The sequence below is a fragment of the Nelumbo nucifera genome, chromosome 8, assembly GCF_055504915.1.
Source record: "Nelumbo nucifera cultivar China Antique chromosome 8, China Antique-T2T, whole genome shotgun sequence".
Lineage (NCBI taxonomy): Eukaryota > Viridiplantae > Streptophyta > Magnoliopsida > Proteales > Nelumbonaceae > Nelumbo > Nelumbo nucifera.
The window spans coordinates 23,317,058-23,341,260 of NC_142656.1; the positions used below are offsets into that span (position 1 = coordinate 23,317,058).

Consider the following 24,203-nt stretch of genomic DNA (forward strand, 5'->3'; position numbering starts at 1 on the left):
GAACAACTAGGATTTGCACTTTGAACTAAGGTTCAATTTGGTGTGTTAGGGTCTACAAGGCGTAACCCCAAGTCCCAACCTAATCAGTGATACACTATCTAACAGTCCAAATACAATTCAGTTAAGCCCATTATAAGATATAGGTTTGATTTCCTGGAAAGAATCAACCTATCCCTCCAAAGGTTGGGAGTTTCTGTTGAGAAGCTTTCCTCGAAATAGTTAACACAAGTGATTTGCTTCATAGAAAAAGGCCCGATAGATGTTTGTCTCCTCACTGGTGTGTTCTTTGTAAAGCTGATGATGAGTTTGGATACCACTTACTAATTCCATGTCATTTTGCAAAATCTATTTGGGAAGGTGGACTTCCCCAATGAATGTACAAAGCTTGTTTACTTCTTCTCCCTTCGACTGGATAACAAAAAGGGCAATGATCATGTCGAGATGTGTCAGGGCTGCTGTTTGCTAGACTATATGGGAAGAGAGAAATTCAAGGAGTTTCTCATAAAGAGAGAGAAGCCTGGAAGTTGTGCTAGAAGTGACTCATATAAGGGTAATACATTGGCTTAAAACATTGGATATGTTTACAGAATTCTCAATTGATGATTTGCTAAGAAAATGGAAAGAAATTGCAAGTTCAGCCTCAGTGAACAAGGCCTCAAGTCACTACTGGAACCCTCCACCTCTCAAATTTATCAAATTGAATTTTGATGGTAGTAGGATGGGAAATCCAGGGCCCTCAGGTATTGAGGGAGTTCTAAGGAATGAAAAAAGGGAATGTGACAGCATTGTTCTCTGGCCCAATTGAAGTAGGAGATTCTTTGAGGGCTGAGGTATTAGCAGCTTTGGAAGGGACACAAAGGGCTAAAGACATGAATGTCAATAACTTGACTATAGAAGGAGACTCTGAGACTGTAGTGAGCTGGTCAAAAGAATACAACTCTAGGCACTGGAACTACAGCAATGAAAAGAGGAAATTTAAATGGCTAACTAAAGACCTTGAAGTTCGATGCACATGGGTGAAGAGAAGTGCAAATTCATTTGCAGATGGATTCGCTAGGTAAGGGGTGAATAGGAATATTGTTTTCTGGACTCAGTTGTAATTATTCTTTTTCAATTTGAGTGTCTCAACATTTTTGGGGAGTTAAGCTATTTTAGCTCCCCTCCTCTGTAAAAGTTTATTCCTCTTTAATGAAATTTACTGTTATTGATAAAAAAAAGATATAGGTTTGATTTGGTAACATGTTGGGATTAGCCCACGCATGGTTGGGATTAGCCCAACATAAGGTTGTAAGTTGCATGCTCAACCTGACATATAGCGTGGACTGGATTTGTTGGGTTAGGTTGGCCCCACCTCCACCTGTTTTGCACCCCCACATAGTTTTTTTTTTTGTTTTTTTTTGAAAAAGGTAAGGTAATGTTATTAAGAATATAGAGAAAGATACAAATAGGCCCCCGGAAAAGAAATATTTACAAATATGCCCACATGGTTTGACTCTAATCAGGCCACATCCTAAAGACAATGCATAACAAGAAAATAGAGAAATCAAAAGAAATAGATAGATTAGTGAGAAATCTCCACGTAGTTCCAGAGTATGGTCACAAATTCAAATAAGAAAAAAGACAAATTTGTTACTTACAAATAAAACAAATATGTAACTTGATAATTCATACTAATGTATCACAATTGTTACCTTAAGTAATGTCTTTCCAAAGCTTATCTCCTCTGCTGCAATAATGTCTCTGATATTGACTTCATGTTGCTTCAATTCTGGGAAGACATCTCCCATCACTTTCACCACAACATCGACAAGCCTAGACAGTAGTATGATACAATTATTAGAATCAGTTATAATAAAGATAATTGGCAATAACATTTTGGTTTATACATTCCTTGTCCACGAAAATCTCAATAGGACAAGATGGTACTCTTAAATACTAGAGGAATATAAGAAAAAAAAAAGAAATATAAAAAAACAACTTATCATTCCTACCCACTGAAAAACCCTTCTTGAGCTTTTAGAACTTCATTTCCATAGCGAACAGCTCTCCTAAGAATACGTCTAAGAACATATTCCCGACCTTCATTGCCTATACATGAAAACAGGATCATGTCATAAGCACAAGTTGAGTTTTTCCTAATACCATAGTTGGTGGAAATGGGAAAATCATTATAAGAATTAAAAATAGACAGTAAGGTACTGAAAGGACAAAACCCTTAATGAACAGCACCAAGAACAAGAATGGCAAGCTAGACAACAATTTCAAAAAATAAAAAAGAAATAGAAATTTAAACACAGTGAAGCCCAAAGGAAACCTGACCATGTAGAAAAACAAGCTCCTTTAATTTCACAGCTATCAAATACAGTTGTCAATGAAAAGTAATTCTAAGCCATTTTCTGGTAGTGGACAAGAAACTCCCATGGTTGTCAAGACAGTGCCTAGTCAGAATGCTTTATGATAGAAAGGTGCCCATCTAGAGAACTAGGCATCTGCCTAGGTGAAAAACTCACAAGAAAGCACCTAACTATAACATTATTATTATGGCTGCATTTTATATTATTATTAGTATGTTTTGTTTTAAGGTTTAAATATTGAAATATAAAACATCCATGGATTTTGAGAAGAGAAAAAATAGGGATAAGTTGATAAAAAATCCTTATTGCCCTCTCTGATGCAGTACTGTGTACTTGGTTAGATCAATTTGAACCTCTTTGGAAGCCCCCCTCCCCCCCCCCAAAAAAAAAAAAAAACTAATAGATATGAAGATAAGGAAGAAACGGCCTGAAAAAGTCTTCTGGCCTCATTCTCTTCTTGAAGGAATTTCATGGGAGAATTGACAAAACTACAAGTGGAGACTCTTAAAGATGCAATTCTTTTATTGAATTTCAAGTATCTTAAGAAGGATTAAAAATTTTTCAGAAATTTACTGTTATTTCAAAATTACTATTTTTAGTAAACTTGCAATTTACTACTTCAGTAATTTATGGTGTCTTTACATTAATGTTAGTAGGATTAGGAAAGTGTTATTAGAAATGTTTAGGAGTTGGATTCATTATTTTAGTGTCCCTATGGGTTTGTCTTAGTTCTAAAGCAATTAGGGGTTGATTTGGGTCAATTTTAAAACAACTGGAGTCTGTAAAGGGCCATCCAAATTCATAAATTGAGTCTATAAATAGAGTCATTGTAGTGCAGGACACTCTGTTGAATATGACTCCAACACTAGCTATCCATCATGTTCTTCCACTCTGTTGAAGAGTGATTAACTGTGTCATTGTTTTCTTCAATTCAAACAAGTGATTAACTGTGTCTATCATCTTATCATGCTTGCAGTTACACTCTGACTCTATCCAATCCAACCCCTCATCCAACTTTCAGAAAACAACTCATTATGCTTTAAGAAATAGAAGGATTTGATGACTTGTCTCTCTTACACATAAATCTATGGGCAGAGCTAAGCTCAAGTAAAAGAAATTCCCATTACCCATGTACAACAACATTTACTTCTCTTCTTTCCTTTGCCAAGTGGAATAAAGATCTTATTATGGATGTTTGAAAAATGCTCGTGGAATTTGGATTCCTTTTACCTTTTTTGTTGCATGTAAGGGATTCATGAAAAACAAATCTCAAAGAGCAAAAAGCAGATGTAATTGAAGTTAAATCACTTAGAATCCTACCTGGACAAGAACCATCAGCAATTGCAAATGAAAGAGTTCTTATATGATCAGCTACAACCCTGTAAGCCATATCAACTTTGTCCACGTCATCCAGGCCAACTTTCCCTGAGTACGGCCGAGCCCCTGTTGCCTACAAATAGACAAAACAAAGATAGGGAGGATGAATCTCATTAAACTTAGCATTGTTACAGAAGTGTCAACCAGTAGTCAACTAGTCCATTGACTAGGTAGTTTAGCCAACTAATGAATCCCCATTGCCTAGGGCAATTAAGAATCAACTAGGTATGTTAGTAATTAGTCACTAATGACTAGTTGACCTAGTCAACCACAAATTTATTTTAAAGCTTTATTATTTCTATTTATCACAAACATGCTTTTATTTTGCTATATTCATACTACTTGCTTTAAGAATTTGTGATGGCATATGGTTGGGCGATGGCAGGGTCTAGACAGAAATGATCAACCCTAAATACGTGTTACAGTACCTACACCACCACCACCAATCACCCTCCCTAACTTGTTGAAGAAACCTTGGTGATCCAAGGTATGGAGTTGAAATACCAACAATATTGGTTAAAGACCTTGAAACTTTTCCATCAACTCTCCTTTAATGATTTTTGGAGGAACTGATCAGCAGTAGCAAGCTGCTCCTCTATTAAGAATAAGGCAGTTATAAGGTGGTCTCACCCATCTAAAGGCTCACTGAAGTTGAATTTTGATGGGGGCAGCTTGGGCAATCCATGGCCCTCTGGAATGGGGGGAGGGGGTCTGAGAGGGGTTCTGAGAAATGAGCTTGGAGAGGTAGTTCTTATTTATTCGGGTCCCCTTGGATTTGGAGATTCTGTTAGGGAACAACTACTTGCTTCTTTTGAAGGGGACTCCGAGGTAGTGGTGGGCTGGTTGAAGAACCCCAAGGATGTTGTGTGCTGTTAAAAGAATGAATCAAGAAATTCAACTCGCTGGTTGAAGGGATGGGGGTTCTTTTTCAAGCCTCCCGTACTCAGGATCAGGGGGATGTGATCAGAAACTACCCTTGTCAGTGCTTCCTGATTTGTGAATGGAAAGATTTCATCCCATTCAGGCGAAATCAGAAATCTGTCCAGTCTGACTAAAGATGGGTTTTCCTGATTGTTGGTCCAGGTATACTTTGCTCCTACTAGTGGCAAGTTTATCAGTTCCCACCTTTGGATGAAGTCCCTAAAATTTCTCATACCTCTGTTCAGTCTGTAACAACCCTTTTGTCTACAGGGCTGAGAATTGCATTAAAATCTCCCCCTAGCACCCAAGGACCTTCCCATATTCCTCTGACATAATCTAATTCATCCCAAAGAGCATCCTTTAAGTTATAGTCAACCGGCCCATACACCCCTGTCACTATAAATTGCACATTCTTAGCCTCCCAGACCCAGAGAAACTTGGCAGAAATTGAAGAGGTCCACACAAATTTGTCTATCAGCTTGAAAGTGCTGTTGTTCCAGATCAGAGCTACTCCTCCCGCAATGTTCACAGCAGGGATTTTGAGCCAATCACAAGGACCGAAACCAAACACTTCTCACTACTCTGAAAGACAGCTTTGAAGCTTTGTCTCCTGTAACAGCAAAAAATCTGGTTTCTTTTCTTTCAAAAAACCCCCAACTACCATTCTTCTTCTCCCTGAGCTGAGCCCTCGAACATCCCAAGAAATTAATTTTAAGCTTTCCATTAAAAAGTTTTTGAGGAGTTAAAACTTTTCCCCGCACTTCCTGCGCTGTCATTTAGACCCCAAGCAAGTCTCAGCAATTCCTTAGACTGCTTTCTATTTTTCTTCCCCTTCTCAACTAAGAACCGGTTTTCAATGGCCACGAAGAGGGCTTTTGTTTCCTCTTCCAGGCCCTTAAAAGCAACCCCCAAAAACTCCCCAAAACTGAGAAATTTAGACAAAACCCAATTAGAGATTTCACTATCTTCTGCGTACCTTAAGTTCACCTGAAGAGATCACATCTGCTGGCCCTCCTTGGTCGGAAGAATAACAGCTAGTGGTTCTAGTGCCGTCTGCAACTAGGCTTCTGCAAGAGCGGGGAAACCAGATAACTCTAAATTGGTTTCTGCCATTTCAGTCATCACCGGCAACTCCAAATGTTTGCCTGTCTATGGGAGAGAGAACTGGTGTAGGTGTCGACTGGTTAATCTCTTTCACAGAAACCTGATTCGGTGCTCCCTCTCCGATTGAAGCAGGCACCGCTTCGACTGCCAATGGACCCCCCTATTTCTCAACTTGGAAATAGTGAAGACTCCCCATCCCCGCTCCTGTCCCTCTACAATAGTATTGGTTGCACCTTGTCCCCTGAGTGCATCTTCGAGACCCTCTCATAAGCCCTATGCCCTTCTTCACCCCATGTGTCTAGGAAACTCAAGCTTTCCCCTCCTACTAAGTCTTCAAAATCAATCAAAGATTCAGAAGTGACCTCCACCAGTGCCTTGCCTTTCCCTCTACCTTCCACCCAGTCTAACTTCAGCCCAACACCACTTTTCCTCACTAGGCTTTTAAACCGTACTGGGCCTGGTTTGTTTTGAGTTAGGAAGTGGGTCTTACTACTATTACTGCGGTCCTCTAAGACCATTAGAGATCCGGCCCAGTTTGGCTTCAGCCGTAAGGCAACCGCCTCGGCTAACTTATCTAAAAGCACCACATCGACCAGATTGGGGATCGAAGGATTTGAAATTTGAAAAAAAAAAAAGGGCTGACCTCTGCCCCTCCTTTGACAAATCCCTTTTCTGGTCGTTAGATCTCCCAGTCAATCTACGGTTGTGAAGTCATCTTCTACCTTTCCTTTGTTCAACTATAGTCCAGCCCCCCTCCTCAGAGGTTCCGACGATTGTGGTCTCCACTCCACCATCTGCTCACTCCCCTATACTGCAACTGCAATAGTACCAAATGATCTACCCTCTCTTGCTAGAGTATCCGATTGTGTTCTACCTTTGCCTGCAGGTGGTTTCCCTGCTAACACCTGTTGCACAAAAGTCAGACCTATTAGCACCGCATCCTTAAAATCTGACAGTGTCTTCATTTTCTCTGTCTTGATTTCAGGCCAAAGTGTGACCACAAACATTTCTCCCTCCACCACTATATTAACCGCTTGATGTGGCACCCCATTCCAATGCACCTTGATTCATACACATTCAAAGGATTCTCTGTAGATTTTATTGTCATTTTTTTTTATCAATAACAACATTTCATTACTTAATCACAGAAGAATTACAGAGAGGAAGATAAACTTTCTTATCTTCTCCGAATCCCCCGCACAAGTCCCCTTTCCTTTTAACGAGTTCTCTACTGCATAAATGCAGCGACAAACCGTAAATTCTGATCCAGAGGTAACCTTGGACATCCTCCGCTTTCTGCTACACTCCTGTTTCTTCTAACCAAGGCTCCAGATGAAGTAGCATGCCTTTACAACATCTCACCCATGTTCAAGATTCTTCTAGCTTCCTCCTTGGAGGATAGGAAGAAAAGCCATCTATCCCCATCCAGCCTTCTCACCTCAACACCCTTCGAGCAATTCCAAACCTTGTCTACCCACACCTGAACTTCCTCTACCTCCAAACCCTTCCAGTTGAACATACCCACCAGGCATGATTGTAGAAAAAACAACCTCTCCTTCACCTTTCCCCCCCTTCCACTTCCAGGAAGAAGGATTTATTGTTCGCCTTCATTCTAACTTGCCCCCCCTCCGACCAACGGCAAAAGAATTAGGTCCTTCTTCCCCTTTGCCTTTCTTCTGTCTTCTGGAAGCCTCGCTGCCTTTGATGGTTGGTCCGTAGGCGTCACCTATCATCCACTCTCCTTCCCTTTAGCTGACGTTGATCGTCAACCATTGTGCCGTTGGCCAATAGTCTCTGGCCGTCAGTCATCATCTGTCTTAGTAGAAGGGGGTCTTTGTCTCTTAGATGAGAAAAAATAACTGTGCTGGATAAATGTTTGATAAGAGATGGGAGAAGGGACAAAATGGGTAACTTTTCTGTTAGGTCTTTCTTTAAAAGACTGAACACTGTAGCAGAACCAGAACTCTCACAAAAGAGATCTGGCTTCCTCAAATTCCATCCAAAGTACCATTCTTGCTTTGGACAGCTGTGCAGGATGAATGTTTGACAAGAGATAGCCTAGAAAAAATGGGACTTAGTCTCCATGAAGTATATTGTGTCTTACACAGGGAAGACAAAATAAGCATATAATTACTTTTACAGAGTTCTAAACCTCTGCTGGTGTCAATTGAAGAACAAAAGCAGGAGGGGCAGAGGACTTTTGAAGAACAATTCTGGTAGAGAGAAACCTCAGAATTTTTTGGAGAACAAGAGCAGCTCTTTGGATTAGCTGATCAGAAGAGTGTTGGGTATTATATATTCTTGGCTATCAGTACTGAAAGCTTCAAGGATATTCCTCATCAAATAACCCTCAGCACCAAATCTGAAATATAATCCTTAAAGGACAAAAAATAACCCTCAGCACCATACTCAACTAAGCCAACACTCTCCATTCCCTTTCTCACTAAACTCAAAATCTCTCAGCTGTCCCAAAAACAACTAAGTTCTGTTTACACTGTCTATATAATGCACCAGCCACACATATAGCTAGCCGATGTACCCAATTACAATGCTTCTCCTCCCCCTCCCAAAGTAATGTTTTTCATCCATGGCTCCGTGATAAACTGATGTTACCAGGCGACTCTACTGTTGTCCCTTAACCGATTCACCACCACCTTAGAATAATTCACTGATCTTGTCATTCTTAGGCCCTGAAGAACAGCCATCAATTCTGCTAAAGTGGAGTCTCTATGTCCATTCTGTTCCAAGTATAAAGCTAGGGTTGAGCTATTACTATCTCTGAAGATCCCTCCTAGACCCTGAGGGATACAAACCCTGATTGCCCATGCTACTGCCATTTAAGTTCAGCTTGATCTGATTTGATTCAGGTGATCTCCATTGAGAAGAAATGCAAGATCTAGAGTTTAAGAATCCCCCCATCTGTGTTGCCATTGTCTAGAGAAGTCTCCAAAGATGTATTTTTAAATAGTTGCAATGTTTAAATCATATGAGTCACCATGATCATGCTGCTTCAAGGGTTACACTTCTACACCACATCCTCCCCTTAAAAATTCGTTCATCCCTCTAGGCCTCTCATCTTAAATGTTCATAATATGGCTGTCCCTTTGTAGTTTCACATAATCTTCCCTCTTCTCCTTGGTAAAGCAAAGAATGAAAATTTGAAAAGGCTCTCCAAATCAGGCAGATTTCATCCATTCCCAAAAAGAGAAAAGAACTATTCCCATATGCTATATCTACCATGATGAGGTGGGAAATTAACATGTGGTAAGTAGCTTCTCCACTTTTTTTTTTTTGATCAATAACACTTTCATTAATTCATCAATAGAAGATTTACAAAAGGAAGACAAACACGCTTATCTTCCAAGAGCAACAAAGAACCTCAAGAAAAGGAAAAAAGAAAGAAAACACACTAAAGTTACAGCTTGGCCCAAAAAAGTGAATCCCTTTCTGCCCCTTGTTTAGCTAAACTGTCAGCTAGGGAATTAGCCGATCTTTTAACCCAACATATCTTAACTTCCATCTCCCGCACCAGCCACTTGAATTTCCTCCTCTCATTATTGTACTTCCATAAGCCATTGTGATCTTTAAGCAGCCACCCTATCACCACCTCTGAATCCCCTTCAATTAAGAGTTTCCTGATGTTCAACTCCTTAGCTTTTTGGACTCCTTCCATAACTGCAAAGATCTCAGCTCTAAGGGAGTCACCCACTCCAATTGGGCCTGAGAACATGGCATAAATGACCCCATTTCCATCCCTAAAAACACCCCCAATCCCCGATTGTCCCGGATTTCCCCTGCTACACCCATCAAAGTTTAGTTTCACGAATCCACTAGGTGGAGGGGTCCAAGCCACACTCATTGCTGACTTAGTTTGTGTGCAACCTGCAATTTCACCCCACTTCCTCAACATGTCATCCACAGTGTAATCTATGAAAAGCTCCAAAGATTTCTCCACTTCCAAGACATAACATAAGAACAAACATGTAGAAAGAGGCACCAATTCGGTCTTCTCCCTTGAGTTTCACATATATTGATGCTCGAATGATAGGGATTTCAACAAGAGGCCCTAATATTGGTGAGATAGTCCACTAGGGGTGCAACTTGGATCAGGTTAGCCCAATTGGATTGGGGTTGAAGTTTGGGTTAGGGTTAGATTTGAAAGGGTTCAAGCTTTGAGCAACCCAACCCAACCCAAACCCAATGTGTCTTCTTATTTGTATATGATCATCATTGTCGTCATCATCTAAGCCTTGTCCCAACTATATGAGGTTGGTTGCATGAGTCCTGTTTGGCCATTCCATTCTTATTTGTTTATTTTCATACATAATTGTCCAAAACCCACCATCACTTTTTCTGAATTATCTTGAACTCACCACAATTTTTCAAAACGTCCAAAACTCACTATGTTAGTGAGATTTTATTTTCTAAAACTCAACATCCGTTATAACACCGTTAAAGTTGAATGACCCAAGTTGTCCATGTCAGCCTAAATGCATATTTCATGACTAAACTGCCCCTGAATGGTGAGTTGGCCTGTTAAATAATTTTTTTGACCGAAATGCCCTTAAGTGCCCAATCCTATTTCATATTATAGATTCATTACTGAGTCTTTCTCGCTCTCAACCCAGAGTGTTCTTGCTCTCAACCCAGAGTTCAACATCAAAGGAAGGGTCTTCTTGCTCTCAGCGTCCAAGGTAGGGTCTTCTTCCTCTCAATGTCCAAGGAAGGGTTCCTCACTGAGAGTCTTTCTTGCTCCAAACGGGAAGTCTTAAGAGGTTTGCTCTACCATGACCAATTTCTAGCATCTCATCCCCAAACTACTTCCAAGTTCAAAAGGATTTTGATGAATAACACCTGTTTTACACCAAAACCAAAGTATCCCCTCTTTTTAGATGTTAATATTGTATTCACCAATCAATAACAAACCCATCAAATCTGCCCAGCTCTGCGGTTTGGGTTGTTTTATCGCAAACTGGTTGTCAAACTCAACCAGTTTGACCTTTAAGAGACTCTTTTGAAGATGGTTTCAGCCAATACCATACGGAAAATTTTTAATCACATTCATATTCATCGGTTGAAATTCTAATACTGGATTAGTCTTGATATATACAATACTAATATGAGAGAAGCAGCGACTGGTGAGAAGTTGTGGACTGTTCGATCGTTCAACCATTTGACCATTCTCGGCCGGTGGTTTTCTCAAACAGTTAGGGTTTTGGTTCAGACAGTTCGACCATTCTTCTTCTCAGACGAAGGTATGAGAGAAGCAGCGACCGGTGAGAAGTGGACTGTTCTTCTTCTCAGACGCATCTTGTTCTTCAAGTTCTCAAACGAAGGGGAAGCAGCAGCCGATGGAGGAAGAAAGTAATGGCTAATGCTTGGGTTTTGGGTTGAAGAATGACAGGGGCAATTTTGGTATATTTCAAAATGGACCGAATATAATGAAGGGTAAAATGGTAAATTAACAATGTCTATTAGTCAAGTTACCGTTATCTCACTGACATGGTGAGTTTTGGACATTTTGAAAAAGTTGTGGTGAGTTTAAGAGAATTCAGAAAAAGTGATGGTGGGTTTTGGACAATTACCCTAAAATAAATAGATTTGTTTGTTTGTACATACATGTATGTGTGTATGCATGCATGCAACAATGATTCTGTGAATATACAAATCTACATATATTTTTTTGATCAGTATACAAATCTACATATTTGTAAGAATAATTTAAGTTCAAATGCATAAATTTTCTATTGTGATAAGTACAGTACTCCTAAAGCACCACAACTTCTCCTTGTACTAGAGGTGGCAATTGGGTGGGTGGGGTTCAGATTGAGTTTCAACCATTGTTTTAAAAGGCGTGGGAGGCATATGCCTAAAGGCGCACCTCCATGTGAGGTGCCCCCAAACACCCTAAGGTGTATGCCCAAGACATTGATACCTCTGAGGTGTATGCCTCAAGTGCAAGAGGTGTACGCCTCATGCACCTTTTTCATGAGGCGTGCTAGAGGCACACACGCCATGCACCTCATGAACACCTCATACAAAGAGAGAGAGAGAGAGAGCGAGAGGAGAAAAAAAGAAAAAAAAAAGAAAGAATATAGAAAAGAAAGGGAAGGGAAAGAAAAAGAAAGAAAAGAAAAGAGAAGGGAAGGGAAGGAAAGATGAGAGGAATTCATTCTTCTTAATATAAAAGATTTTTATTGAAAACAAAGAAAAATAAGATCCTCCTTCCTCTTCTTCCTCCTCCTCCTCCTCCTTGTTCCTCCTCACCCCCTCCTCTTAAGGAGGCTTACACCTCCTTACATTTTGAACTATGCCTCATGCCTCCAGGTAGTGGAACGCCTCGCATCATGCCTCTGTGTTTTAAAACATTGGTTTCAACTTTCAACTCATCCATCTAATATGCCAACTCGTTAATGACCCATTTAAATAAAATTAAATGGGTAGGGTTCAACCCAAAGACACCTTAACGGCATGACCCTACCATTTAACATTTTAACAATTTTAAATTTACAAAAATATGGCTTAAAAGTTTTTTTATAAATAAGATGATCTTTTATTAAACTTTAAGATAAAACTTTACAAGCATCCCTTAGAGAGGCACGAGATGCTACCTTTCAATAAAAAGCAAAGAAAATTACAAAGGAGCCCAAAACAGCCATCCCATTTGCAGATCTCCTCACCCACTGTATTCTGAGATTCATGTTCCTAGTAATCCACTAAAACTTCTTCATTTCATTTCTGTAGCACCAAGTTGTACAGTCTAGGTCCTTCAGCCAACCCACCACCACTTTTGAATCCCTTTCTATCACCACATTTGCTAACTGTAACTCATTGGCAATTTGCACCCCTTGTATTGCTGCCAGCAACTCTGCTTTGATAGAGTCACCCAAGCCCACAAGGTTGGAGAACAAAGCTACAAGTTTACCTTCTGAATCTTCAATACCCCTCCTATACCCGAGGAGTCTAGATTTCCTTGATTGCTTCCATCAAAATTAAGTTTAACAAAGCCTTCCATTGGAGGTCACCATTGCATCTCCACACATTCCTTTCTTGAAGAGCTTTTGGCAATTACTGCTCAATTCTTCAAACATCATCTAAGGAAAATTGGGAGAACAACTCCAACGTCCTTATCCAATGGACCACCCTGACCATTGCACAATCCCTAACAGCTTCTTTGCTTCTCTTTTTCTGAGAAAATTCTAGCATTCCTTTCTTCCCATATAGTCCACAACACGGCTGCTCTAACACATCTCCACATTACTCTTCCCCTTTTTTGGGCACGAAAACAAAAAAGGGTTGAATAGCATATTGACCTCAAATGGTAAAGTCCACCTGCACCCAAACAAAGAGAAGAACCAAATCCAAATCTCTGCAGCAAAGGGACAAGAGATCAGTAGGTGATAGCAACTCTCATTATTAGATTTACACAGTATGCACCAATTAGGAGGGAGACAGGAATTAGGCTTTCTCTTTTGTAAATTGTAACATATCCAGAGTATTACTCTTCCCATGCACTCCTTCCCAACAAAAAGGTCTTACTTTGTGTGGAATGGGTCTACACCAGAATTCTTTAAAGGGAAAGGAAGGAGGGTCTGATGAGATGAACAAAGTCTTAAACAAAAAGGCACAAGAGAACAAACCCTTGGGATGAGGGGCCCAAATACACTTATCAGGTTTTTCAGGGTCTAAGCTGACGTTTTGAAGGATTTGCAAAAGGTCTAAACAAGCTGAGACTTCATTCTCTCCGAGACCTCTGCGGAAGCCAAAGTCCCATTTGGGACCCATAGGGAGTGAGAGAGGAACAATAAAATTTGACACACATTCATTTTTATACAGGGATACCAAATATAAGGTAGGAAAGAGATCCTTCAATGAACAAGAACCAACCCAAGTATCCTCCCAAAATTTAACAGAAGCCCAGAGCAAACATCATACCTGACAAACCGAAGTAGAAGAGGCATAGTGCGATAGATGGCTTTCCATGGAGAGGCCAATGTAGCCCTAATAGATACTCTTGCATCCCAACCTCCCATGTATGCTTGCTATTACTTTATGCCACAATCTATCTCTTTCCTCCGACCATCTCCATATCCATTTGCCTAATAGAGCTGAGTTCTTTTTATCTATATTTCCAATGCCCAAGCCACCTTCTTGTAGACTTCTATACACAACCTCCCATTTAATCAAATGATCTTTCTTTCCATCACTCGGCTCTCATAGGAAATCTCTCATTACCTTCTCAATTCTTTTAGCCTCCTTTTGGGGAATCTTGAAGGCATAGAAAATAAATTGGTAGATTGGCAAGAGTGGGTTTTATCAAAGTAATTCTTCCTCCCAAAGACATAATTTCTCTTCCAATCTACCAACTTCTTTGCACACCTCTCAACAATTGGATTCCAAAACATTCTTTCTCTAGGGTTTGCTCCTAAAGGTAGGCCAAGGTAGGTCAAGGGCCAGCTAGCTGTGAAACAGTCTAGGTGTAGGCAACAAAGTTTAGTTCCCCTTCCTCCAAGTTGATTCCTGCTACACAACTCTTTTCAAGATCAATTTTCAAATTAGAAGCTAACTCAAATTTCCTCACCACTTCCTTCAAGTTCCTCACCACACCATGCCCACCCCCTTCGCAAAAAATTATGATATCATCTGTGTTAAAGTGAGCCGAATAAGGGTAGTTTAGTCATCTTATCTTTGTTAAGTTGTATGCTTATGTGGCAGTTTTATTAGAGACACTCTGCCCCACACTTAAGGGTAGTTTAGTCTTTGTAGAAATTAATTAGAGACTAATTACTATTAAGGGGTTGACTGATAGGGTTTACCCATCAGATTCGACAGTCCCTTCTTTTCCTTCTTCTTCTCTTCTTCTTCCTCTTCTTCTTCCTCTTGCTGGTTCGGGTTACTGTAGCAGAAGTCGAAACATGGTATCAGAGCCATGTTCCTGACCTACTTCAGTTCGTGAAACATCTCAGCAGTGTTCGTGACCTCTCTTTCTTCGTTTCTGGGCTGTCAATGGAGAAAACTGGTTCGTCCTAGGTCTGAAACATCTCAGCTCGTCTCTCTCTGCTGCGCATAACCTTTTTCATTAAGAAAAACGACCTCAGCAGTGAATGGTTGGTTGAGCCTCTCAAAAGAAGGTCGGTTATTTCTTCTCCTTGTGCTGCTGGTATTTCTGGGTAGAAAATCTTCAAGAACCTGCTAGTACTGATCTGAACCTAGAGAACTAGGTTTACTGTTGTCCTAGTTCTTGGAGAAAATCCCAAGAACGGGCTGTGTGTACAGTAGTCGAATGGTGTAGGGACTGCTGTAAGTTGCAGGGTGGTGTAAGGGCTGCTGTAAGTGGCCGAGTGGTGTAAAGTGTAATGCAGTGACCTAGCCGAGTTCCTTGTGGTCGTGTAGTGCCCTCTTAAAGGTGTTAAACAGGTCTGTACCGGGTGTAACAGATATGACTATGTGGTGGTGCTTGTGATGCACAATTTTTATTGAGTGGTTGTAAGAGGGCTTGCATGTGATTAGTAAGTGTTGAATTGATGTTTATGTGGTTCGTGGAGGTGTGAAATCAGTACTAGTGTGAATAAGAACAAGGCTTGTGTACCTATTATTGTGTTTGGGGGCTGCTATAGGTGCTGGAACATCAAACTCCTAATAACAACACTCAGTTTGTAGCTAAGAATACAGGTTAGAGGCAACGGTGAAAGAGTACCATGGCAGAAATGGGAGATGGATATAATGATCAGAAACCTAGTGTGGTGGTTCCCTCCGACTACTTAGGTGTACAGATGACCTCAATTAAACTGAATGGAGAGAACTATGTTCCATGGGCCAAATTAGTGGAAGTTTTCCTCAAGGCAAAGAGGAAAGTGAAGCATGTAAAAGAAGATAAACCACCGGCTGACTCTCCAGGGCTTGATGATTGGGAACAAGAGGATGCTCAAATCATGACCTGGCTATGAAATAGTATGGAACCCAAAATTAGTGCCAACTTCATGTTCCTAGATACGGCTGAGGATATATGGGAACATGCTAAGAAGCTGTATTCTGGACAAGATAATACTACAAGGGTATATCAACTTTATCAGGAATACTTTGATTTGCAACAAGGAAACAAAACCCTAGAAGAGTACTATGCCTGCATGAAGAATATAAGGAATGAACTCAATGTTTATCATCCCCTCACTCTAGATGTTAAAATTCAACAACAGCAGAGGGAACAACTAGATGTTACAAGATTCTTAGTGGGGTTGAAATCGAAGTATGAACCAATTAGAGCCCAAATATTAGGGAGCTCTACCCTTCCTACTCTTGAGGAAGTATTTGCACGGCTTCGTAGGATTTCTTTGGGACAGACAGAGAATCCCACACAGTCTGATAGATCAGCACTTGTGACAGTTAGAGGAAGTGGACATGGTACAAGAGGGGGAGGATATGCCTCCCGAGGAAGCCGTGGCAGTTCCATGTTTGGTCGGGGTGGTGGTCGTGACTCAGGGGGAGGTCGTGGCAAAGGAAAGAGTAACTCTGCAAGGAAGTGTACTCATTGTGGTAGGGAAGGACACACGGTGAATTTCTGTTATGATCTACATGGCCCACCCTCTAAATGGGCTAATCATGTTGTAGCTGGTGAGGTTGATATCAGTGACAGTAAACAGGCAGACCTAACTCCTTCCACATCTACATTTGCTTATGGGAGGGAGATGGTGAGTGTACCGCGTGATGAGTATGAACGGTTCCTTCAAACCACTTCACAACATACCACTGCTACTCTTGCCCACTCAGGTATTGCTTGCATGTCATCTAAAACCTCTCCCTGGATTATTGACTCTGGAGCCTCTGATCACATGACCGGAACTCCAGGTGTGTTCTCTTCTCTTTCTGAAATTTCCACATCACAAACTGTTACACTTGCCAATGGCTCCTCATCTCCCATTTGTGGTGTTGGTAATGTTGGCATGGCTTCTCTTCCTTTATCATCTGTTCTATATGTACCTAAGTTTCCATTCAATCTTATGTCTGTTAGTAAATTAACCAAGACTCTTAATTGTTTTGTTACCTTCCTTCCTTCCTCTTGTGTTTTTCAGGATCTCAAGACGGGGAAGAAGATTGGTGGGGGGCATGAAGCTAGTAGATTGTTTTATCTTGATGGTGGTGGATCCTTAATTGCTCTTCAGACTTCACTTACTCCTCTACAGTGGCATTACCAAATGGGACATCCTTCTCTCAAGGCACTCAAGATATTAGTTCCGTCTTTGAGTCATTTGTCAGTTTTACAGTGTGAGTCATGTTAGTTTGGGAAACCTCGTCGTGTTTCCTTCAGTCCTAAAGTTGAAAGTCGTATGTTAAGTCTTTTTTCTTTGGTTCATTTCGATGTTTAGGGCCCAATCAAAATAGAGTCTTATAATGGGTACAAGTATTGTGTCTCTTTTATTGATGATTGTTCAAGGATGACATGGATTTACTTAATGAAAGAAAGAAGTGAATTATTTTCCATTTTTCAAAAATTTCATGCTGAAATACGTACACAATTTGGTGTTCCAATCAAAGTCCTTCGTTCAGATAATGGTCGTGAATACTTTCTTACTTCATTTCAACAGTATTTAGAACAGCATGGCATTATTCATCAAACCTCATGTGCATCCACTCCTCAACAAAATGGGGGGGCTAAACGAAAGAACCGTCAGCTCCTTGAAACTGCTCGATCTATTCTTCATCATATGACTGTTCCTAAACGGTTTTGGAGTGATGTTGTACTCACTGCATGTTTCCTCATTAATCGGATGCCCTCCTTCATTCTTCATGGTCGGTCCCCCTTCTCTATCTTGTTCCCTACTTTATCTCCATTTCCATTAACTCCTCGTGTCTTTGGTTGTGTGTGCTTTGTCCACAATTTGAGTCCTGGAATAGACAAGCCAGATGCACGCTCCATTAAATGTGTCTTTCTTGGCTACTCTCGGACTCAAAAAGGGTACAAGTGTTATAATCCCATTACTCGAAAGTGCTATGTCTGTCCCGATGTCACCTTTTTTGAGTTTGTCCCCTTCTTCTCAGAACCTGAAGCACCTTCGTCTCCACCCTTACTTCCTCTTCCTCTTCCTGTCAGTGATCCAGTTTCGGATGTTCCTGTTATCACCTCATCCAGTGCAGATCACTACTGAACGACCATCGATCCGGCAAGTGTATACACGTTGAACGACACCGGCCCCTCCTCCAGCTTCTACCTTATCTGCGGATCCTGTCATGTCTCCTGTTGCTGAACCCTCAGAACTTGACCTACCCATTGCCTTACGGAAAGGTAAACGCAGTTCTACTCTCCATCCCATTTCTAATTTTGTTTCATTATCTCACCTTTCCGCCTCACATCATCAGTTTGTTTCACTTTTGTCATCTATTTTCATACCTAACAATGTCCAAGAAACTCTTAATTCACCTGGGTGGTGGCAAGCAATGGAGGAGGAACTCTCTGCTCTTCAACATACTCAAACGTGGGAGCTCACTACTCTCCCACTTGGTAAGCATGTTGTGGGCTGTAATTGGGTGTATACTGTTAAATACTTGCCAGATGGTAGTGTGGAGCGTTTGAAGGCCAGACTCGTTGCTAAAGGTTACTCACAGTTGCATGGAGTGGACTACATGAAGACATTCTCTCCGGTGGCTAAGATTGGCTCTGTTCGTGTGCTAATCTCCCTGGCAGTTATGTATGATTGGCCTCTGTTTCAGCTTGACATCAAAAATGCTTTCCTTCATGGTGACCTCGTAGAGGAGGTATATATGGAGCAACCACCTGGGTTTGTTGCTCAGGGGGAGGATGGTAAGGTGTGCAGACTGAAGAAGGCAACTTATGGGTTGAAACAATCACCGCGTGCTTGGTTCGGGAAGTTTAGTGAAGTGGTGAAGAGTTTTGGAATGAAGCAATGCTAGGTTAATCACTCAGTGTTCAGCTATGACCCAGAGGCTGGAAAGATTTTATTAGTCGTCTATGTGGATGATATTGTTATTACTGGCAGTGACAAATTGGGGATTGACAAACTAAAGGTATTTCTGCAAAATCATTTTCAAACAAAAGACCTTGGGACATTGAAGTATTTCTTGGGCATAGAAGTTGTCAGGTCAAAACAAGGTGTAAATCTGTGCCAAAGAAAATATGTTCTTGATCTTCTGGAAGAAACAGGCATGTTAGGTGCAAAACCGGCTGAGAACCCTATGGAACCAAATGTTAAGTTGAGCAGTGATACAGGGGAAGTATTTGAAGATCCTGGAAGGTATAGACGACTAGTTGGGAAGCTGAACTATCTGACTATCACGAGACCCGACATCTCCTTTGCAGTCAGTGTGATGAGCCAATTCATGCAAAACCCCCGTATATCTCACTGGGATGCAGTTCTTAGAATTGTAAGATATCTGAAAGGAGCTCCAGGCCGTGGACTATTGTATAAACCAAGAGGAAAACTTGAAGTAGTTGGGTACACAAATGCAGACTGAGCAGGCTCAGTGAATGACAGAAGATCTACTACAGGCTATTGCACATTTCTTGGAGGAAATCTTGTGACGTGGAAGAGTAAAAAGCAGACGGTTGTGGCTAGAAGAAGTGTTGAAGCCGAGTATAGGGCCATGGCACACACTACCTGTGAATAAGTGTGGTTGAGGAATCTCCTACAAGAAATTGAGTTCCGCATGGATAAACCTATGAAATTGTACTATGACAATCAAGCCGCACTCCATATCTCATCCAACCCTGTTTTTCATGAGAGAACGAAGCACATAGAGGTTGATTGTCACTTTGTGAGGGAGAAGGTTCTTGCTGGAGAGATAAACATAGAACATGTGGGCTCGAATGATCAGTGGGCAGATTTGTTTACAAAAGCTCTAAGCTCAGGAAAAGTGAACTATCTATGTAACAAGCTGGGATTATATGACATATATTCTCCAGCTTGAGGGGGAGTGTTAAAGTGAGCCGAATAAGGGTAGTTTAGTCATCATATCTTTGTTAAGTTGTATGCTTATGTGGCAGTTTTATTAGAGACACTCTGCCCCACACTTAAGTAAGGGCAGTTTAGTCTTTGTAGAATTTAATTAGAGACTAATTACTATTAAGGGGTCGACTGATAGGGTTTACCCATTAGATTCGACAGTCCATTCTTTTCCTTCTTCTTCTCTTCTTCTTCCTCTTCTTCTTCTTCCTCTTACGGGTTCGGGTTACTGTAGCAGAAGTCGAAACAATCTGCAAATTGCAAATGTGTCACTAAAACCATATCCCTTCCGATCTTCCACCCTTTTATTACATTCTCCTTATCCGCCTTCGAGATCATTCTACTAAACACATCAAGTACTATGGTGAACAAAAAAGGTGAAAGAGGATCACCTTGCCTTAAACCCCAACAAGCTAGAAAGAAGTCTCTCACAATGCCATTAATCAAAAGAGAATAGTGACATGAATTAATGCAACCAAAAATCCAATAACACCATCTCTCCCCAAACCCACAATTCTTCATTACCTCAATAAGGAAAGTCCAATCTACCAAATCATAGGCTTTTTCCATATCCAATTTGAATACAAAACCTTTCTTCCTTGATCTTTTCATATCCTCCACATATTCATTAGCGATAAGAATTTGATTAGTTATTTGTCTCCCTTGGATAAAGGCCCTTCATTTTGACTGATTATGGTAGGAAGTATTACTTTTAATCTCAAAGAGAGAACCTTAGCCAAGATCTTGTAGATGCTTGTTACTAGGCTTATGGGTCTAAAGTCCTTTGGATGACTAGCATCAGTGCTCTTTGGAATAAGAGTAAGAAAGGTTGTGTTCACCCCTCAGCTCACAATAAACCTCTCTGCAAATTCATTGAAAAACTCACAAAGATCATCTTTTACAATGTCCCAATGGTCTTGATAGAAAGCCATAATAAATCTATCTGGCCTCGGGGCTTTCGATCCATTCATTGAGAAAATTGCCTTCCTTATTTCCTCTTCTACAAAGTCTCTCTCTAGCCATTGTGCTACTTCAGTCCCCACTTGGGGCCACTCAAAATCTTCCAATCATAATCTATGATCCAAGGGCCTCCTGAAAATTGATTTGAAGTGGCCCACAAAGATCCTAGCAATTTCATCTTGATTTGTTATCTCTTGCCCTTCTACCTCCAATCTGGTCACAAAATTTTTCCTCCCCCCATTTGCCAAAGTATGCAAAAATTTTGTGTTATCATCACCTTTCAACCACTTACACCTTGACTTTTGTCTCCAACTGATCTCTTCCCTTACGAAAATCTTCTTCCAAATCTTTCTTAATCCTAAACCTCAATCCTCTTTCCTCTTCTATCAAGGTTCCTTCAGCTTCCCTCTCATCTAACTCCTCTATCTTGGACATCAAAATGACCTTTTGTTCCTCTATTCTCCCGAAATTATCCTTGTTCCATTCCTTAATTTTCTCTGTCAAACTTTTTAGTTTCTTATGAAATCTCACTCCTTTCCACTTCACCCCCCTTAAATCCTCCCTCCACCAACCCTCCACTTCCCGCACAAAATTTGGGTGTGTGAGCCACATGTTTTCAAATCTGAAAGGGGTGGGGCCTCTTGGAAAGGTTTCTGAAAACCATCTTATTCAGTTATTCTTAATAATAAAAATGATTGTCTTTCATTTTGGTGTTTTGGGTTAAAGTCACGTTTTTTATTGGAAGTTAAAGTCACATTATGAGCATTAATTTTTACACAGGGAACTTAAATGGAGTTAAGCTCAAGCATTAGAAGAGGTGTGCTTTCAACCCGTGGCTGGGCTGGCCAACCTTGCCAACAGATCAATGAACTAGTTGGTTTGCACCACTCAATTCCATCACTATCTTAGTGACCATCCAGTTGGACTGGTCCAATGCTGAACACATGCTAAACTGGCTGGTTCGTATTCAACTGGTTGACTAGACTGACTAACCTTGCCAATGGTTCAGCAAATCAGAGAGTTCAGACCATTCAACTCCCACACCATCTTAGTGACCCATCTGGTGGACTAAACTGATACTAATCACATGCTGGACCAGCTGGTTAGGCCAGTTAACCTTGTCAACTGCCCTATAAAACAGCCAGTTGAAGCACTGAACCATTTTACTAAATTAGTGGTTCACAAATTAGATATTTGATTATATTTTTTTCCATTTCCATCATTAACAAAAATAACTTTTTTCACACTAAATTTTGTTTAATATGATGAATATACAGTATTAGAGACATGCCCATTTTTTAATAGATTTCCTAAAATTTTCTGTAACTTTTGCATTTTACCCTTTTTTGTATTTTTTAATTTAATGATGACATCACAGGTTGGCTTGTTCAACATGAATAGATGAATAGTTGGCCCACCACCTGAATGAAGGTGGTTTTTTTTCCAGGTTGAATGGGTACCAACAACCCAACCCATTTAACTCTACACACTGGATCATTCAAATCATCTCCAACCAGCTAAGTATATGGGCAAGTTTGGATAGGTTATAAATGGCACAGATTGGGCAGGTTCAGCGAGTTGACTTGAAAATTGCCAGCCCTACTTATTCATATAATAATGCTAAAGTCAGTTAACCTTAGTTCACTAATCTCAAGTCCAATAAATAAGAACATTTTTAGTAAAAAAAATTAAAGAAATCAGGTCAAACTGAAGTCATCAGGTTGGATTAGGTTTAGGAGGGTTAGGGGTTCTACAAATAAGATTGGATTAAGGTTGACATCAACCCAACATGCACGCCGCCCTACAGTTCAATCCACACCTCCTTTGCAGGAAAAGTGAGTACTGCACAAGGAGAGGATAAGGCTTTAAAGGAAGTGGAACAAGAACATACTACTTTTTATTCTTAATGAAAGCCTCTTTTTCTTTATTCTTCAGAAAAAAGAAGAAGAACAAGATAAGGAGCCTGAATATCCATGAGACCATATTTTGCAGTCAGAATCAAAGGGAACCAAATAAACTCTTTCCAAAGAATTCAGCAGATAAAAAACTGTAGGTATAAGTATCAAAACCTTTTCTAAGGCCTAAATCCCATCAAAATACAACATGAATTGTATCTGATTCAGTGCATAGCAGAGACAACTATATTGTTGTAAAGAACATATCCTAAAACATTTTGTACCTTTTGGATTGCATCAAATATGGGCAAGAAAACATCAGTATCATAATTACTGAGTTTGTTTTGAAGAACTGAGGTCAATCGTTCAAAACCCATGCCAGTGTCAACATGTTTTGCCGGCAGAGGTTTCAAGGAACCATCACTTTCCCTGTTGAACTGCAGAAGAAAAATCAGGCCATAGATCAGTCAAAATCTGATGCAAAAAAAATAAATACCATGATAGATAGAAACCATAAGGACCACCAATAAACATAAGAAATCATAATACAAAATTGGGAAATGCATGCCTGAATGAACACAAGATTCCAGATCTCAATGCATGTAGGATCATCATTGTTGACCAGTGATGCAGCATCTCGGTTACCAATTCTATCATAATGGATTTCAGTGCAAGGCCCGCAAGGACCAGTATCGCCCATCTCCCAGAAGTTGTCCTAAAAGACAAAAAATATAGGGCAATTAGATAAAGGATGCCCTTCCTTTTTTCATCAGAAACCATATAAACTAAAAGGGATGTTCTTCCATTAACTCAATACTATATGCCAATGACAGGATAACAGAAATTAGAACAAATATGGATAAAAATAGAAACGAACAAAGGCCAAATGCCAATTTAATAACCCACATCTACGCAAGAAAATATGATATGCAGTACAATATTTGTAGGCACTATCCCTATAGAGTTAAGTTGCAAGTGAAGAAGAAAATCATCATATACAATATAATGAAATTTTAACCTTGCAACTTGCATAACCAAAATAAATTTAAATCACAGTAATCCATGTCACACAGATGCTTTTGCTGTATTACCGAAGAGGTGATAGATGTGAAGATAATCGAGATTTTTTCCTTTCTTAATAGATGATATTATAAGCAGTGTTTTAAAAGGCGTGGGAGGTATACGCCTCATGTGCCTCATACACACCTCATATAAAAAGACTGAAAAAGAAAGAAAAAAGAAAAAAAAAGGAAAGAAAAGAAAAGAAAAGAAAAGGAAAAGAAAATTAAGGGAAGGGAAAGAAAAGGAAAGGAAAGAAAGAGAAGGAAAAAAAAAAAAGATAGAAAAGGAAAGTGAAGGGAAGAAAAGATAAGGGGAAAGAAAGTGGTCTGCCCCTGGCCCCTTCGACAAGACCCTCCCCCCCCCTTCAACTAGTGTCGTGCATCTTTATTCTTCTTAATATAAAAGAATTTTATTAAAAATAAAGAAAAAATGAGATCCCCCCTTCCTCTTCTTCCTCCTCCCCTTCCTCTTCCTTCTTCCTCTTGACCCCTCTCCTCTTAAGGAGGCGTAAGCCTCCTTGTGTTCGGGAGGCTTACACCTCTTACATTCTGAACTACGCCCCACACCTCTAGGTA

General features: G+C 40.3%; 1 protein-coding gene across 1 annotated transcript in view; it reads right to left on the reverse strand.

The window, feature by feature from the left end:
• Nucleotides 1-24,203, reverse strand: part of ALATS (Alanyl-tRNA synthetase) — a 44,519-nt gene that overhangs the window by 16,210 nt on the left and 4,106 nt on the right. Inside the window, exons 4-8 of the mRNA XM_010275366.3 lie at nucleotides 23,135-23,281; nucleotides 22,851-23,003; nucleotides 3,675-3,804; nucleotides 1,992-2,088; nucleotides 1,692-1,812 (exon numbers count right to left, since the gene is read on the reverse strand). Coding sequence (XP_010273668.1) covers nucleotides 1,692-1,812; nucleotides 1,992-2,088; nucleotides 3,675-3,804; nucleotides 22,851-23,003; nucleotides 23,135-23,281 — 648 coding nt within the window. The remainder of the gene's footprint in view (nucleotides 1-1,691; nucleotides 1,813-1,991; nucleotides 2,089-3,674; nucleotides 3,805-22,850; nucleotides 23,004-23,134; nucleotides 23,282-24,203) is intronic.